This window comes from Xenopus laevis, chromosome 6L (assembly GCF_017654675.1).
Source record: "Xenopus laevis strain J_2021 chromosome 6L, Xenopus_laevis_v10.1, whole genome shotgun sequence".
Classification (NCBI taxonomy): domain Eukaryota; kingdom Metazoa; phylum Chordata; class Amphibia; order Anura; family Pipidae; genus Xenopus; species Xenopus laevis.
In genome coordinates, this window is record NC_054381.1 from 27,817,731 (window position 1) to 27,836,419 (window position 18,689).

General features: G+C 40.1%; 1 protein-coding gene across 5 annotated transcripts in view; it reads right to left on the reverse strand.

Annotated features, from left to right (window-relative positions):
* cacnb2.L (calcium channel, voltage-dependent, beta 2 subunit L homeolog) overlaps positions 1 to 18,689 on the reverse strand; it is a 182,593-nt gene that overhangs the window by 141,575 nt on the left and 22,329 nt on the right. Inside the window, exon 1 of one of the 5 annotated variants that reach the window (XM_041565867.1) lies at positions 770 to 1,255. The exons of the other annotated variants lie outside the window; for them this stretch is intronic. Within the exon in view, the coding sequence (XP_041421801.1) occupies positions 770 to 817 (48 nt within the window). The 5' untranslated portion in view covers positions 818 to 1,255. Of the gene's footprint in view, positions 1 to 769; positions 1,256 to 18,689 lie in introns of those variants that run through there. 5 annotated transcript variants of the gene reach the window in all.

Sequence of the window (18,689 nt, forward strand, 5' to 3'; positions counted from 1 at the left end):
CTGTCTGTTAGTCAATCAAATCTTTGTCGATCCATCCATCCGTCAAAAATATCTGCCCATGTCTCATATACTGTATTTCAAAGCTCTCTATCATCTGTCTACTTGCTTGTCTGTCTACACCCCCCAGACTATCTATGTGTCACATTGAGATGTTTTTCGGGGATATAGCAGTTTATTCAATCTGTATGAAACCACAAAAAATCTGTTTCAAGGACTCTCATATGTCAGTGGACGTCACTATAGGCTTTACCTTTCCCATAGATTCACATAAACATACAAAAAAAGATAAACATGCTGCATGTGCCTCAGCATCTCGTTTCAGAAGGACAGAACACAAATTGACTGATGTCCAACAAGTGCCCACAAGAACAATAGATTGGCCACGCTTTCTCAGCCCCTATACCACAATGCCATACAGAGACAATTCAATGTACTACAAAGCTGCTCTCGGGATTAATTTAGAAAACCATGGATGTATGGGTCACTAACGAGAAGTTCCGATGCCTCCCTAATAGTCAAAGTTAGGCACAAATTTAAGGCACATCATGCTGGGATTGATTTATTCTAAATATTTGTATATATTGTTTTTGTATATAAATATAAATAAAGTTCAGTTACCTGTTTCTAAAACCCATTCACTATCTAAAATAACAACAGCAAAACATCTGCTCTGGGCATTTCTGATTGTCTATTTCTCCTTAGCTTCCAACATGCTGATCATCATCATCATCATCATGATATCGCAATCACTGAGCAATTATGAACTTACATAGGAAACCTGGACTCTCCGTCGATGTCCCAGTCCACAGCACTGCATGAAGAGGAGAGCAGAATTCCATCAGCATATGGCTTCACTTGACTCCAATCAGGCTCACCTTGTCCTCTGAGAGATGGTCCATGTCTCCTCGCCTTCTGGCTGGGGATTCAGGCACCAAGCCACCAAACATTCAGCCCTCCAATAAGCTAAGCAATACACAGTTTGTTTCCGAATCTAGGGTCACCATTCATTTCTCATCCACGGAAAGGGAATCCTCCAAATTAAAAATGTTGTTTACGAAGACGCTTCCTTGATTGACGGGGCATGATCGTGTTCCATGGTGAGGTCTGGTCTTTCATAATAAGCTTCTGGTGCTAGGTTCTAGCATTGTGTTAGGCAAATACTGTGTGTAGAACATTACATTTTAAAGATCAAATGCTGTCGTTGCGGCTGCTGCTGTTTCTGCAGTGATACGTTTAATCCCTCACAAAAAAAAACAGCATATCGATAACAGCCAGGGGTGAGTGGTGGGTACAGATTTAACCCAATGGGCATCCATGTATTTAGAGCCTCAGTGCAGAGACTAGCTTATTTTGTATTCATGGGATTACACAAGAACCTTTTAAACTGGCTGCTTGCTGTACGTGTTTCAAATGAGACTGCAGACAGCATTGCTCCGTGGCCTTTTACCTGGCTCACTCAGACGCTGCTGCCGTTTTCTCCATTAACCCATAAAGCACAGATATAATGAATGCATTAGCAAATACACAGCCCGTCTGTCCAAATCAGTTACTATTGGCTTTACAAAGCAGACATTGAAAGAGAAGAAGCTTATGCTGCACTAACAGGCATGCTGGGTCGTTGATACAGAAAATGCATGTGAAATATTGCATACCTGCGACCTTTCATGTGACCATTTGGCTTCAGCTGTTTTTTGCAAAGCATTTAGATCCCTGCAGGTCTCTAGGAGAATCCCACACTGATGTACCATGGACCTAACTCAATACTAAACAGACCCAGTGAAACCTGGTCTCACAATAAAGTACAACTCAGGACATCTGACCACAGGATTTATTGAGGAGACTCAACACATAATTCAGTGGCGCAGCTTTGCAGCCCAAATTGCATTTTAATGAGATTTCAATTTTCTGCTGAAGGAAGAAACTTGAAATAATCAAAGGGGACTGTGGGCACCCAAACCAATTTTTTTGTGTTCTGACTCTGAGAGGCCCATTTATCCACAATCTCATTTTAGTGGTTTTAGAGGTATTTGAAACCACAAATAAACAAATTTTATCGAAAACCATGAAGGCCATTTCATTTATTAAAAGATCGGAATATAAAAAAGTATACATTGAAAAAAAATGAGCTCATGAAAACCTCTAAAACCTTTAAAAATTTGAGCTTTTCGGACAATTACAAAAATCCAAAACACTTCTAAAAGTCTGAATGGCGATAAAAAAAGGTCATAAAAAGATCAGCACAACTCCCGTTGACTTCTATGGGACCATTATTGCTTTTACTTTTGTATTAGAGTTTTTCAGGGTTTTTACAGTTTTAGAGAATTTTTTTAAAATTTTTTTAGAATTTTGAAAAAAAAATTTAGAGAGAAAAATACATTCATTCATGAAAAAAATTGAAATCCTAATGTTAATAAATTGCCCCTTTCACTTAAGTTTCCCTGGTCAAGCATATGAACCACTCTCTCATACCAATCTGTTTTTTGCTGTGATTGTTTGGGCAGGCTATGGAGGAAGTAAATAAGATTAAGAACAGTGCCAAACTGGCTATTCCAGCTATTGATTCACCCCTAGCACTTTACAGTCAAGTGAATGAGAAGCCACCAGGGTTGGCTAATGGTGTTTTGGTCCCTGCCACAAAATAGCACCAATCACTGCATGTGCCACAGTACTAATACAGGGATTGTGGGCACCTGCATGTAAGGAGGTAAAATAAATGCATTTTATAATACAAATCAAGGAATGTAAAATGGGGGTTCTACTGTATATAGATAGTTACGGTAATGTGCAGGTTTAGCCAGCAGGTGGTGGTGGTAAGTCCATCTGTGGATAGGGTTACCACCTTTTCCTGAAAAAAATACCGGCCTTCCTATATATTTATCATTTTTCCCTATTAATAACATTGGAATCAACCATCATTTTTACCGGCCAGGAGGCAACCCTATCTGTGGAGCAGTACCTTGCTGAGGCACTTCATATTTTGGCCTAGGAAGATCTAGTGGCAGAATCCAAACCAAAGTGGACAGACTTATGTGGAGACTAGTACCATCAGGGCTACCTAGAGGATAGCAGTGGCAAGTGAGTTCACTCTAGGAGTGAAAGCTAGAGAGGGCTAGCAAGCACAGATAGCCTGTTGTCCCAAAGAGGAGTGAGCAGTTGGGGGATAGAGCCCCTGAGGCGATTGTGCACCAGTGTTAGGGAACTGAGCATTTAGACCAGCATAGATTTGGATGGAGCACAAGAGTCGCAGACTCAGCTGCAAAAAGGTTTATAAAATCACGACATGTTTCGGATCACATAGATCCTTTTTCAAGGGAACTGAGCATTTAGGTGTAGGTTTAACTAGAGGGAAGCTACGGTGAAAGCTTGACAGGAGAGAACGGGGGAAGGACAGGGTTGGATTTATAAACTGGGCGCCCCTAGGCTGGCTCTGGGTCGTTTGCCCCTCCCTTTCGTGGTTCTCATCCCCCTCCCTGTCCCCTTCCCCATCCGATTCTACTTCACTATTGTTGCCTGCGTCCCCTCCTTGTCGCCATCCAGGTCCACCTCCCCTTCCTGTTAGTGAAGGTATAAGCGCATGAGCACATCCTCACGCGTCTGGAGCTGCACTGAGACCGGTGTCTCTAGTGCAAGAATTGAATCCAAATGCGGCTGGGCGGCATGCCACCCCTGAAATTCTGCCGCCCTAGGCCTTGCCACAAATCTGGGCCTACCCCTGGAACAACTAAGTGCACTCTGTGCATGCATCCCTGTGGGACAGGGTCCAGGAGGCTTTGGTGAGACATGCTCATGTCCAGATTTCACCCAGAGGTGTTGCCCAGGTGAATAGCTCCTGTCATGGTTTCCAAATTAGGACATTGAAGTAAATGACATGGCGATCAGCCAATCGCTGATCGCCACATCATGGGCCCAGCCCCTGCCCCACCCATTCCCATCAGTTCTTGGTCCAACGGAGCTTACAATCTCAGGTCCCTATCACATTCACACACACTATGTTTAATTTTTATTAGGAAACAATTAAAAGTCAAGAAAAGTCTTATCGCTGGGGTGTGGCAATTTGTTAGGCACCCCCCACTCACTATAATTATTAGCCTTGGACTCTCTCCTCTTGAAAAATGAAAAATAGACTAACCCATGGTAGATACCTCCCAGTGACAATGACTTTGCTGGGCCCTATTGCTTATAAGCCTTACGGTTCCTTAAAACTTCACGAATGGAATCCGTTATCCGGGACCTGTTATCCAGAAAGCTCTGAATTACAGAAATTTCATCTCCCATAGACTCCATTTTATCCAAATGTATCCAAATAATAAACATTTTTAAAAATGATTTCCCTTTTCTCTGTACTAATAATTCCCTGTAATAATAAAAAAGTACCAGCAAACCCAGAATATTGGATTTATTTAATGTTTACATGATTTTCTAGTATAAAGATCTAGTATAAAGATCCAAATTACAGAAAGATTTGTTATCTGGAAAACACCAGGTCCCTAGAATTCTGGATAACAGGTCCTATACCTGCATGCTAAGGAAAAATTATTTATTTCTGATCTGAGCGTGTGTGAAATGCCTCCCTGAGCTACAGTGTATAAATGTAGACTTTCTGCATCATGTATGCATGGTCTGAGTCTTGGTTCTACAGGTCTGTGCTATGGTCTGGTTGCTAAGCTCCCTTACCTGGCAACTAAATGTCAGGATGAAAAATAATCTAGCCTATTTATAGCATGATCAAGCGAACAACTTTTAAGGTTGATATTCAGATTTTTGCAATAATTTGCACAATAAAACCATTTAATTCATAATTTTGAATGACTTTAATTAATTACAAAACGGGCTAACTTTATACAATAGCAAAAATCCTAAAAGCTGCAATCAATTATTTTTTACACTAGATGGCAGCAATGACACTTTTATCATCTCATTGCAATGTCTGTAAGTAGTACTGCAATGTCTGTATCATAGGCTGAAATATTTGATTGGTTTGCCCTTATTTAACTCTTAACGAAACTCCTCTTAATATTACTATTTTAGAGTTAGCATAATATGGATTCCTCTCTATGCATTTTATGTTATACTGAGTACTGGAACTTCATTTTATATTTTATAGGACAATAAATAATGAAATAGCACAGTATATAGAGGGGCCCAGTGAACCACCTGCAATCTGTAATGTGAATTAAAACATAAAACATTTTTTAAATTAAAGGGATTCTGTCTTGATTTTTATGATGTAGTTTTTATTTCTAAATGATACTGTTAACACAGCAAATAATTCACTCTACAATATAAAATTTAATTTCTGAACCAGCAAGTCTATATTTTAGTTGTAATATTGGTGTATAGGCGCCATCTCAGGTCATTTTGACTGGTCATGTGCTTTCAGAAAGATCCAGCACTTTAGGATGGAACTGCTTTCTGGCAGGCTGTTGTTTCTCCTACTCAATATAACTGAAGGTGTCGCAGTAGGACCCGGATATTTTCTATTGAGTGCTGTTCTTAGATCTACCAGGCAGCTGTTATCTTGTGTTAGGGAGCTGTTATCTGGTTACCTTCCCATTGTTCTTTTGTTTGGCTACCGGGGGAGGGAGGGGGTGAGATCACTCCAACTTGCAGTAAAGCAGTAAAGAGTGACTGAAGTTTTGAAGTCAGAGCACAAGTCACATGACTTGGGGCAGCTGGGAAACTGACAATATGTCTAGCCCCATGTCAGATTTCAAAATTAAATATAAAAATATCGGTTTGCTCCTTTGAGAAATGGATTTCAGTGCAGGATTCTGCTGGAGCAGCACTATTAACTGATGCTTTTTGAAAAAAAAACATGTTTTCCCATGACAGTATCCCTTTAAAGGAGAACTAAACCCTAAAATGAATATAGCTAAAAATGCCATACTTTATATACTGAACTTGTTGCACCAGCCTAAAGTTTCAGCTTGTCAATAGCAGCAATGATCCAGGACTTCAAACTTGTCACAGGGGGTCACCATCTTGGAAAGTGTCTGTGACACTCACATGCTCAGTGGGCTCTGAGCAGCTGTTGAGAAGCTAAGCTTAGGGGTCGTCACAAATTTTCAAGCAGAAAATGAGGTTTGCTCTGATACTTCAGGGTTGATTATTAAATTCTGATGCTAATTGCACTGGTTTCTGTGCTGCCATATAGTAATTATCTGTATTAATTACTAATCAGCCTTATATTGTGACATTTCTATTCTATGTGTACTGTATATTGTGAGTGGGTCCCTAAGCTCAGTAAGTGACAGCAGCACAGAGCATGTGCAGTGAATCAGCAGAAAAGAAGATGGGGAGCTACTGGGGCATCTTTGGAGACACAGATCTTTACTGCTAAAGGGCTAGGGTTGCATTGGACTGGTACAGAAGCATACTGTACAAGATTTCTTTAGTTAGGCTTTACTTCTCCTTTAATGACACAGCATATAAACTAATATAAACACAGCATATAAACTAATGAACATTCCACTTTTTCAGGTTCTATTTGGCTCCTGAGGGCCCTAAATCTATTGTTACTTTCTGTAGAACATTACACAGCGAGCCTCCTTTTGCTCCCACTCATCCATTAAGTAATATCAAACACATTATTATACAAGCCCTGATAATGGCAACATATATACCATTTGTACAGGATATCTTGAGATGCTTAGGGTGCTTTGTGTAACACCATGAGCAACTGCCTCCTGCTGGGTTCTTCCTGCTAAACTTCATATAAAATGCTGTAAGTTTGTGAATTGTTTACAATAATTCATTTTATTATATCCATGTGAGCTAAAATGAGAGCTAAGCTCTAATGATACAGAGTATAATTGAAGGGCAGTCATACTTTCATTTTTTTTTTCTCCGTAGGGTTTCTGTAGTGGAAATATTAAGAGTTTAATCTGCTGGGAGTTTATCTGTTGTGCTTTATTATCCAGGTTTCTATGAGGATTTCACTGGCTCATCTTGCAACTTGCCAAGCAGCTACCGTCTCTCAGAATCGCTGGCCACCACCTTCCTTACCACCCCAACAGGCTTTCTATTGTGATATAATTCCCCTATGATTGCTGTAAAGCAACACAGCCAAGAGTCAACCGTTGTCCCAGTGATTTCCTATGTACCCCATTTGAAAAATCACATTAAAGGGGTGCTTCACCTTTAAGTTAACTCTTAGTATACCTCCAAACATTTTGGAAATAGAAAGAGGGACAAAAAGATTTGCCGTGAGGAGCACAGGGAATTTTTTTGACCATGCCCATTTTGTGGCCACACCCCCTAACTGCCATGTTTATTTTATAAAATTTGGCAAGTTATGAAAGTTTGAACACATTTATGAGATTTTTATGTGTTATTACAGTTTTGCTAACTGCTTTTTCAAAATGAATCAGTTAATAGTGCTGCTCCAGCAGAATTCTGCACTGAAATCCATTTCTCAAAGAGCAAACAGATTTTTTTATATTCAATTTTGAAATCTTACATGGGGCTAGACATATTGTCAATTTCCCAGCTGCCCCAAATCATGTGACTTGTGCTCTGATAAACTTCAATCACTCTTTACTGCTGTACTGCAAGTTGGAGTGATGTCACCGCCTTCCCTTTTTCTCCCCAGCAGCCAAACAAAAGAACAATGGGAAGGTAACCAGATAGCAGCTCCCTAACACAAGATAAAAGCTGCCTGGTAGATATAAGAACAGCACTCAATAGTAAAAACCAATGTCTCACTGGGACACATTCAGTTACATTGAGAAGGAAAGCCTGCCAGAAAGCATTTCTCTCCTAAAGTGCAGGCACAAGTCACATGACCAGGGGCAGCTGGGAAATTGACAAAATGTCTAGCCCCATGTCAGATTTCAAAATTGAATATAAAAAAATCTGTTTGCTCTTTTGAGAAATGGATTTCAGTGCAGAATTCTGCTGGAGTAGCACTATTAACTGATACGTTTTGAAAAAAACATGTTTTCCGATGACAGGATCCCTTTAAGCTGCAAGTCAGTTTTCCAAAAGAAAAATTGTTACAATTGTTACAATTGTTTCTTTGCTTATCCCATATTGTAACAAATGTATCGAAGTGCACCTTTCGCATAATCTGGGCTCACTGCCAAAAGTAGGAATGTTCCGAATCCACTATTTTGTTAAAATTGTTACAATTGTTACAATTGTTTCTTTGCTTATCTTAAATTGTAACAAATGTATCGAAGTGCACCTTTCGCATAATCTGGGCTCACTGCCAAAAGTAGGAATGTTCCGAATCCACTATTTTGGATTGAGCCGAACCCCCGAATCCTTCACCAAGGAATACCGAACCGAATCCGAATCCTAATTTGCATATGTAAATTAGGGGTGGGAAGGGGACAACATTTTTTACTTCCCAGTCGCTTTCTTATCTTACCCAGTGGGAGCAGACAGGGAGCGGGAGACACAAGCCTGCTGATAGGTGAGGAGGGCCTACTAATTGTATTACTCCCCCCTGTACCCTACTGATGGTGATCATGAGTAAGGGGCTCATTCTAGTAGCAGGCATGTGCAGAGAGAAGGATAGAAGCACGGAGGCAATAAATTGCTTTGGTCTGGTACTGGAATTTGTATTCATAAAACAAACTTTATACAACATTTTACACACAATGTGCAATATCAACAGAGCAAAGTTCATGTAGACATTTAGCTCAGATATATGATTATGCACCATGAATACCTCTCTATGTAATCTGAGTGCCGGCAAAACAAGGTTAACCCCATCTGTATGTGCATTAAATGATGTGTGAATCTGAGCAAGAATTCCATGTTTGGAAACAATTAATGTATTTTTAAGTGCCTTTTAATCTTGTACAGCTGGTTGTTTATGCATTGTGAGCACCTGCTCCTAGTAAAGAACCAGAACAAATATAGGCAGAACATAAAGTTTAAATGCAATATGTTCCTCCTATATGGCGAAGCAATGCAGCACATATTCCTTTGTTCTGTTTAGCACAGTGATCAGTTCATCTAAAAGCTTAGCCCCGCTTGTACTAAATGCAATTAGCAGAGACAAAATCATTGCATATCAGTTAATTGCAATCAATCTACAATCAGTGGAGCCCAATGAATTACATTTTGTAGACCTGTCTTTAACTTATTTGTACGATCTGGTCAACTTACGGTTTTGTATCTGCCCTTGATTGGCCTGTGATCATATCCAAGCTCTGCTCTCCAGCATAATAATACACACTTGACAGTCACATAGACAGAGTGAAGTACAGGTATGGGATCTGTTATCCAAAGACTTGTTATACAGAAAGCTCTGAAATACAGGAAGGCCATCTCCCATAGATTTCATTTTATTGAAATATTCCTTTTTCTCTGTAATAATAAAATAGTAGCTTGCAGTGTCGGACTGGGGGGTCCACGCCCACCAAGGCTTCCATATCAGGGTTCTGCACACACCCGCTCTGGACCCCCGACTCCCCCCGCCGGCAGCCACCAGCAACCCGCCGCCACCCCGGTGCAACCAACTTGTACCTGTGATTTTCTTCTATCTGTCAGGGCAGGGAGAAATCGCAAGGCAGGTGGGAGCAGATCTGGGCCGGCAGGGCCCACGATGGTTGGGACCCTCCGGGTTTTTCCCCAGTGTCCCTCCAGCCCAGTCCAACCCTGGTAGCTTATGCTCGATCCAAACTAAGATATAATTAATTCTTACTGGAAGCAAAAAACCAGCCTATTAGGTTTATTTAATGTTTAAATGATTTTCTAGCAGATTTAAGGTATGAAGATCCAAATTACAGAAAGATCCGTTATCCGGAAAAAAACCCAGGTCCCGAGCATTCTGGATTACAGGTCCCATATCTGTATTAGCATAAAAGGGACTTGATGGTGTGATTTACTGAGAGCAAACAATAACACTTGCTTTACTTAAGGGATCCGTCCATACTTATAATACAACATTAGGGGTATGCACTCCAACTGTCAGTTAAAGGCAGCAGAGTAGGCAAAAGGGATAGAAGACAGGACTGGGATTTTTTGCCACAAATGGACTCGCAGCAAAATTCAGCATTTCACCATCGGTCGATTTTTTCACAAAACTGAGACAAAAATTCGATGAGAAAAAACCCCATTCACTTCAATGCATTTGGAGTGAGAAAAGCCGCCCATTGAATTTAATGCTTTGGAGTGTGAAAAATCATTGGAGAAAACATCCATTGACTCTAAAATAATTTGTCACAAAAGAGTCGCCTGTAGACTTAAATGCGTTCAACAAATTTTTTCACGTTTATGCAAATTTTTCAGCAGATTTGCTCATCACTACTGGAAACCACTGCCGACACCAATATGGGTATTGCATTAAATGTTAATTTTGTACTATGGTCCCCATTTACTTGCATTGTTTTCACTTTAACACAGTACTTTTTTCATTTTCAAGAACTAATAATTCAACAGGGTGTTAGAGCTCAGTCACTGGTGGAGAATAAAGATTTAGGACAACTTAGCCTCCCCAAAAAGAGATCATATTGTATATATTCATGTATAATTATAAGATCTACCATGTAAATCCTTCTACTGGTTAAAACCCGCACTCCTCCAATGCCAAAAATGCCACCCTCTTACCCTTAGCTCTGTGTTGCTTGGTTGAGCTCTAACACCCCATAGCACAAAATGGATTGATGGATGGACAGTGGAGTAACTAACAGGGGTGCAGGGATTGAGATTGCACCTGGGCCAGCACCCCCCTTGGGGCCTGACTGCCATGATAAGCATATCAGGAGCATCAGGGTGGGGGGGCTAGTTACTTCAACGAGCTGCTAAATATATTTTGACAAACTGACACATTGATTAAAGTAGTAAATACTCTGATAAATGTGCCCATTCGTTAAACACTTGCCTGACTGTCGGGAAATTCTAATACATGTGATTATCATAAATGTCATACATTTGAACTGCAATTGAACTATTGAAAAATGTCTGTAATGAAGTCTAATATCTTACTAATGGGCTGATGAATTTGTGAAAGTCATGGTACAGTATTCAGGTCTTTATTTCACTCTGCTCAACATAAACACTGATATCCGAGCTGTATACCCATGCAACTCACTACATCTGAATGTCAAATAATTCGCTGGTGTTTCTGTTCATTGGGACTTTGTATAGCACCCGCCAAAATACATTTTCTCATTGAAACATTGTAGGCCAGAAATAAAACTTCTAAAAGTGAATTCCCAAATGGCATATGTTTAAATTGATTAACGGCATGCTCTTTGTGTGTTTCCTTTAACTTGGCGAGGGACCAAGATGCAAATTTAAAGCCTGAGGACGAATGTAACAAAACAAGAAGAGATTATTAAAAGTTAATGGTTCTAAAAATAAGGTTTGTGGAAGACACGATCAGATAGCAAGCCCTCAGAAACAAGGAGAGCACCTCCAGGAAATCGGTGGAGTCTTTGTAATCTCAATGAAAGTGGGGAACCGTCCGTTTAATAAATAGACAGTTTGGCTACCAGATAAAGATAGAAATCTCACTAGAAGACAGATACATGGGCAGCCCTTGCTTTAGTGTGGCTGTGCACCATGATCAGTGCCTGCTGCATGTTTTAATACCAGAACAATTCTTACAAATGTAGCGCTATAGTAAATTGAGTGTACTGTTCTCCGACTATGAGTTCCACTGCCAATACAGTGCTCCGGATAAGACCTTAATTCTTAGGGAGTAAGCCCTCGCAGACGGTGTGGAAGCAGGGTGTAGTTTAACTGTAACTTGATACAGGGTGCAATAATTGGGCACCAGTGGTTCTTATAACTTAACCAATGAACATATTTATTGTACAAGAACATCCCCAATAGAGTGTACATACAGAGCAAGCAGGATCATACACCAACAGTGGATAGGCATATACTCACAGCACCTTTGGTCAGTATCAGTCCCCCGCAGAGATTTGAACATGTACACAGCAGCCGCTGGGGGTAAACCCAGCTTTCAGCCTTTTCCCTAAGTGGAACCTGAGGTCTGTACACTTAAGGTGGCCATACACGGATAGATCCGCTCGTTTGGCGATGTCGCCAAACGAGCAGATCTCCCTCCGATATGCCCACCTTGAGGTGGGCAATATCGGGCTGATCCGATCGTGGGCCCTAGGGCCCAACGATCGGATCCTTCACGTTTGCAAACGGGCGGTCGGATCGCGGGACCGCATCAACGAACAGATGCGGCCGCGATCCGACGGGATTTTTAACCCCATCCGATCGAGATCTGGCCGACTTTCGGCCAGATCTCGATCGGGGAAGCCCGTCGGGGGCCCCCATACACGGGCCAATAAGCTGCCGACTCGGTCTGTCGGCAGCTTTTATCGGCCCATGTATGGCCACCTTTAGTCCCTACTTCTGGGCAATTGACACCGGGATCATAATCCCACTCACAATCCTTGGAGGAGCCTTGAGATGCTCAGATAAATAGCCTGTCTATGTGTCACTCCTAGAGTGACCTCTTAAGGTGAGTAGCCTATCCTTACTAGACCTGACCTGTCTAGGTTCCACTGGATACCCTGCCTGCTGGTCACTGTGTGAATACCAAAGGGGCATAACTTTAAGCAGGATAAGTAAACAGGTCCCCCTCCTAACTACATTTTATGACCCAGTTAGATGTCTATAAACCTAGGGACTGCCTGCTGAATAATACTGGGAGACTAATTTACCAGTCCCCTACACATATAAAACCCAATATCCTTGTGAATATTGTCTCTGTGCTCTCTTCTGTCTGTAGCAACTAATTTGACCATTGGGCTGGTGTACCCAGTACAAGTGGCTACTAAATCTTTTTAAGATTCCCCCAATATCCAGTAAGGATGTCAACTGTAAAGCAGCATCTATCCCAACAGGCCAAATGCTCAAAAAACAAGAAGAGGGTCAAGGTGAACTATATTACAAAGAATATTCGGATGTTTGACTGTCTAAAACAGTGCTCCCCAACTTTTTTTACCCATGAGCCACATTCACATTCAAAGTGTTGGGGAGCAACACAAGCATGAAAAAAGTCCCTAGGGATGCCAAATAAGGTCTGTATTTGGCTATTTGGTAGCCCCTATAGACTGGCAGAGAAGAGGAGGCTCTGTTTCGCAGTACACCTGGTTTTTAAACAACCAAAACTTGATTATAAGTCTGGAATTCAAAAATAAACACCTGCTTCGAGGTCACTGAGAGAGCAACATGTTGCTCACGACCCACTGGTTGGGGATCACTGGTATAAAGCAAAGGGTATTCATAGGAAGCTGGTCCTCACATTGTGGTTCTAACAACCCCTACTCTTCTGGGAAAGCTTTCCATTAAATATCAGAACATTGTTGCAGGAATTTGGTTCCATTCAGCATTAGTCAGATTAGGTATCCGTGTTGGTCAGTCAAGCCTGGCTCAGAATCCCTTTACAGGTTATCCCACAGGTCAGGTCCTGATTTGTAGATAGGAGCATTATAATGTTGAAACAGGAAAGGACATTCCCCAAGCTGCTGCCAGAAGGTAGGAAGCACAGAATTGTGAAAAATGTCATTGTATGCTGTAGCATAGGGATCCCCAAGCAGTGGCTTGCAAGCAACCTGTTGCTCACCAACTCTTTGGATGTTGCTCTCAAATCTCTAAAACAGATATTTATTTTTACATTACAGATGTTTTAATTGCATAAAAACTAGTTGTACTGCCAAGTAGAGTTTCCTATAGGCTTCCAGTCCACATAAGGGCTAACAAATAGTCAAACAGGCCTTATTTGGCTTTTTTTCATGCTTGTGTTGCTCCCCAACTTTTTACATTTGAATTTGGCTCACAAGAAAACAAGGTTGAGTACCCTGCTGTGGCATAAAGGTAGTTTTCAATGGAACTAGGAAAAACAGCCCAAGCCTATAATACTTTCTCCAATAAACATTATAGTTGCCATTATGCAATTAAACAGGTAACATTCTCCTATCGTTTACCAAACCCAGTCTCTTCACAAGGGTTTCCACAGGGGCATAAGATTAGCAATTGTCCAACTGAGGACATGTCATTTTAGACAATACTTTTGTCCTTATAAAGTATTTTGAGGCATGTGTAACATGTAGTCACTTGGGCATAACTAATTCAACTATGCTTCAGATGACACTGGTGGGAAATAGCTCACGACTAAACAGGTTTGTGTGTGCTGGTACTAGTGAATTGTAAGCTCTAGTGATCCAGGGATAGACGTGAAACATTCTGCATAATGCAGTGTATTATATGCTGGTACTAAATATTACAACTGTCTTTTTCCCATGATTCTGGATTAAATATGCTCTCTCTAGATTTTACATTTAGTACCAACGGAGGTTATTGTAAATTTAGCAATCTGATTTTTTTTGTAAATCAAAGTAAATGCTTTGCCAGATGTATAAGCCAAACGCTGCATAGGAGGAGACCACTGACCCCTTCACTGTGTGCTGCCTGCAAAGTTAATAAATAAATATTGTGCAAGGGAAATTATTAGCTGGTGACAGATAAATCACATAATCATATTTCTGGTTCCACGTGGCACTCTTTATGACCCTCTCTGAGATACGCCTGGTACATTTTGCCAAGGAAAGCTCTGTTTCCTGTTGACCTTGGTTTCTTCTCTCCGGTCTTTCATTTTGCCAGTAAACATATTCATCTAAAGTGAATTTATGTGAAAGAAAACATTTTGAAGCCTGGGAATCTCAGTTCCCTCCGTTTTGCTAGAGATGGGCTTGAAGAAGGATTCCATTTCTCTAGATGTAAATGTAGCGGTTGTATTTTTAGGTACAAAATGATGACTTCTGTGACCACAGGCATTATTTACTATATTACTATAATCCCTTTACGTCCTAGTTAAACTCTCACGAGTAGCGGTTTCTACATTTGTCCTTAAGTTCCCCCGAGTTCGTTTTCAGGTTATGCTGACAAGTGTACAAAAACACATTCTAAAAAGAACACAAATGGCACCAATTAACATATTATATTTTTAAAGCATAACAAAAATTAAAGCTGGTCACATATAAAGTGCACTCTAAATCAATTATTTATTTCATGGCTGATTTTATTTCCACCCGACTGTCTCCTTCTTCCCATGTAAGATAAGTCTACAAGTAAAGCTCCCCATAGACGCGACCATTCTTCATGCCGAACAACCGATTTTAGGGAAGTCCGACCAATCCTTCAAAATTATCGTGCAGTTAGTGGGATTCAACGATCGTACATCTTTCGATTTTTCGGCCGACATCTGTCAGGAAATTGATCGGCCAGGTCAAAAAATCTTTGTCGGTCCCAGTGCAATCTATTTATGTTTGCAGGGCCAAGCAGGCAGCTCCCCTTTTTTTTCCTGATCGTTCCGAGAAAATAGTGGTCTCACAATGAGGATTGGACTTTTTCAGTTGTAATATCGGTGTGTAGGCAGCCATCTCAGGTCATTGTGCCTGGTCATGTGCTTTCAGAAAGATTTAATACTTCATAATGGAACTGCTTTCTGACAGGCTATTCTTCTCCTTCTCCTACTGAAGGTGTCACAGTGGGACTTTGATTTTTACTTTACTTAATTAAGGGCTATGCTCACATGTACCAAGCAGCTGTTATCTTGTATCAAGGAGCTGTTATCTGGTTACCTTCCCATTGTTCTGTTGCTGCTGGGGGGAAAGGGAGGGGGTGATATCACTCCAACTTGCATTCCAGCAGTAAAGTGTGACTAAAGTTTATCAAAGCACAAGTCACATGACTGGGGGCAGCTGGAAAACTGACAATATGTCTAGCCCCATGTCAGATTTCAAAAATAAATATAAAAAAAATTGGTTTGTTCTTTTGAAAAACAGAATTCTGCTGGAGCAGCACTATTAACTGGTGCATTTTGAAAAAAAACATATTCCCTTTAAAGTTATTTCACTTTCTCACAACTTGCAGTGAAACAGATATTTTTCTATCTTTAGAATCCTCTTTAGTGGGGTAACACCTTTCTGTTTTAACTAGGCTGGCTTGCTCTTATCTCTGAGTGGAGATTGACAGATCTATTGTGATCTATTGTGACCATAGCCAGTGCTAAACATGCCAGATTGCTCCACCCAGAAGTGAACTGTTTCAGACTTCTAGGTTCTTATACTTGGATGTTCAGCCAAGCCAAAAATGATCTGCCTCTCTTTTCACCCCCTGCTGCAGGCCAAAGACCTTTTCTGATGCTAAATCCTTCTCAGGGGATTCCTAACCTTGGCCAACTTTAGGGGTTGCTGACTAGCCAGTCAGTTTAATCCAGTTACTTTATACTTTAACGATAACCAAATTAAACTAAAACCACTTTGTTAACTCCATAAAGAAAGACTTTAAATTAACAAGCTTGTCCCATCTAACGGTCAGAAAAGGTGAAGTAGACCTCACTACAATTCTCAATTTCTTACTTTGTGGCTAAGTGAGAAAACCTACTTACAAGTGCAAGGAGATTTCATGCTATTCATATCAGGGATAGAATTACAAGGGATCAGGTGGTGCAAATGCATGAGGTTCTAGGGTCTTAAAGGGCCTCAAAGAATTATATCCTCCCCAACAGAATTTTAGAAAAATGCAGAGTAAACAAGTCAATGCGCAGATACATATACAATGGTAAATGGATATGGATGGATAGTATGCATGGGATTAAGAATCTTGTGCCAAATCTTGACCAAAAGTAATAAAGGAAACAGATGGGTATGTACAGGTATGGGACCTGTTATCCAGAATGCTCAGGACCTGGGGTTTTCTTTATAAGGGATCTCGATACTTTATGTCTACTAAAAAATTATTTCAACAGTAATTAACCCCAACAGGATTGTTTTGCCATGCATAAAGATTAATTATAGCTTTGTTGGAATAAAGTACAAGGTACTGTTTTATTATTACAGAGACAAAAAGGAAATCATTAAAAAAAAAATTGGATTTAATTCATTAAAATATAGTCTATGGAAGACGGGTTTCTTATTATTCAGAGCTTTCTGGATAATGGGTTTCCAGATAACAGATCCAATACCAAAAGTGTGTTCCTGTCAAGTAGTTAGAAGCAAATTATTAAAGAGGATTCTGATGTTCTTTAAATTGATGTAAAATGTGATATTCTAAGACAATGTGCTATTCGTCATCATTTTTTTTATTTGTATTTTATTTAGCTTTTTGTTCAGCAGCTCTTTGCTTTGGTATTTCAGCAGCTATCTGGTTGCTAGGGTGCATTTTACCCAAGTAATCAGACAGTGGTTTGAATGAGAGACTAGAATATGAATAGGAAAGGTCTTGAGTAATAAGATAAGTAAGAGAAAAAAGTAAGAATAACAATAAAATTACAGCCTCACAGAAGAATAGATTTTTTGGCGGCTGGGGTCAGTGACCCTCATTTAAAATCTGAAAAGAGTCAGCATAAGAAGGCAAATAATTCAAAAATTATGAAAAATAAAAACCAAAAGTTGCAAAGATGCCTACCCCATGTCCAATGTTTATTTGCACAACTATTTTGTCCAAATCCATTCAAATCAATGAGCATCCCACTAATTTAGACACGTAACAATTTGTATGCACGCACCAGAGACATGCTTATCTTAAATAGTTACAATTTGTTTCTTTGCTGGTCTTAAATAGTTACAAATGTATCTAAGTGCAGGTGCTGAGTATTCTGGGCTCACTGCCAAAAAGCCTGTTATTTAATTACATTTGTATCTTTTTGTGGCTGTTCAGTGCAGGGGATCAAAGAGAAACTCGGATCATTTCAGTAACAATTCAGGATTCAGGGGCCGAGCTGTCAAAATCGGGACTATCCCGCGAAAAAGCGACAGTTGGGAGGTATGTGTTTGTATTATGCACCAAAAGAATATGAATAGATAGGATTTGCCAAAGATCCCTGAAAGGAAAGAGGGCATTACATGCAGGGCTCTGCCCAGTTCTACAGCACAACAATCCTATGTCACAAGGCCATGGTCAATATTCCGTGGTCTTCAATCCCCTTTTAAGACAGTAGGACTCGTTTACAAAATGTAACTTCCTCCCTCAGAATTCCAGCTTCAATGCAGGGGCCCACCAAATAGAGAGCACAGCAACTTGCACGTGATTTGTGAATAAGCACTAGCATTAGCTTCCACTTGAAACAAACTCAAGTTAATACAAACCTTAATAACTGCATTTGTGCAAGTCTGATCCCTAGTGTCTCAAGCACAGCGTATATTCTCCCTTTAACTGGCCAAAAATCTGTCACTAACATTACAAAGAAGTTATCATCACATGTGGGCTCAAATCCAGAGAGAGTTATTATTTTGGAGGATATTATGATTTCAGCTGCCGCACTGTAAGAATTGCAATTTGATACTGACACATGTCTATAATGGGAGGTATGTTAGCAAGGAACTTTAAAAAAGCATTTCTAGTAGTATTGATACAACTCTAGTAATAACAGGAATGTCAGTATCTTATTAACGCCCTCTTTAAAATATGCTTCAGAATTATTGCTTAGATAACAATTAAAAATACAGGAATGGGTTCTATTATCCAGAAACCCATCCATAAAGTTCCAAAATACTGGAATGCCATTCTCCAAGCCAAGTCCTGTTTCAGCATATAATTATTTTTATTTTATTTTTTACTTTTTCAGTATGTGTAATGTATGGTGATCCAAATTACAGAAAGATCGCTTATCTGGAAACCCATGGATCCAAAGCATTCCAGAAAATAAATCCTTTTGCTGTATGTCAACTGAAAAGAAAGATATGGGAATGGCGTTGTATTCAGACAAC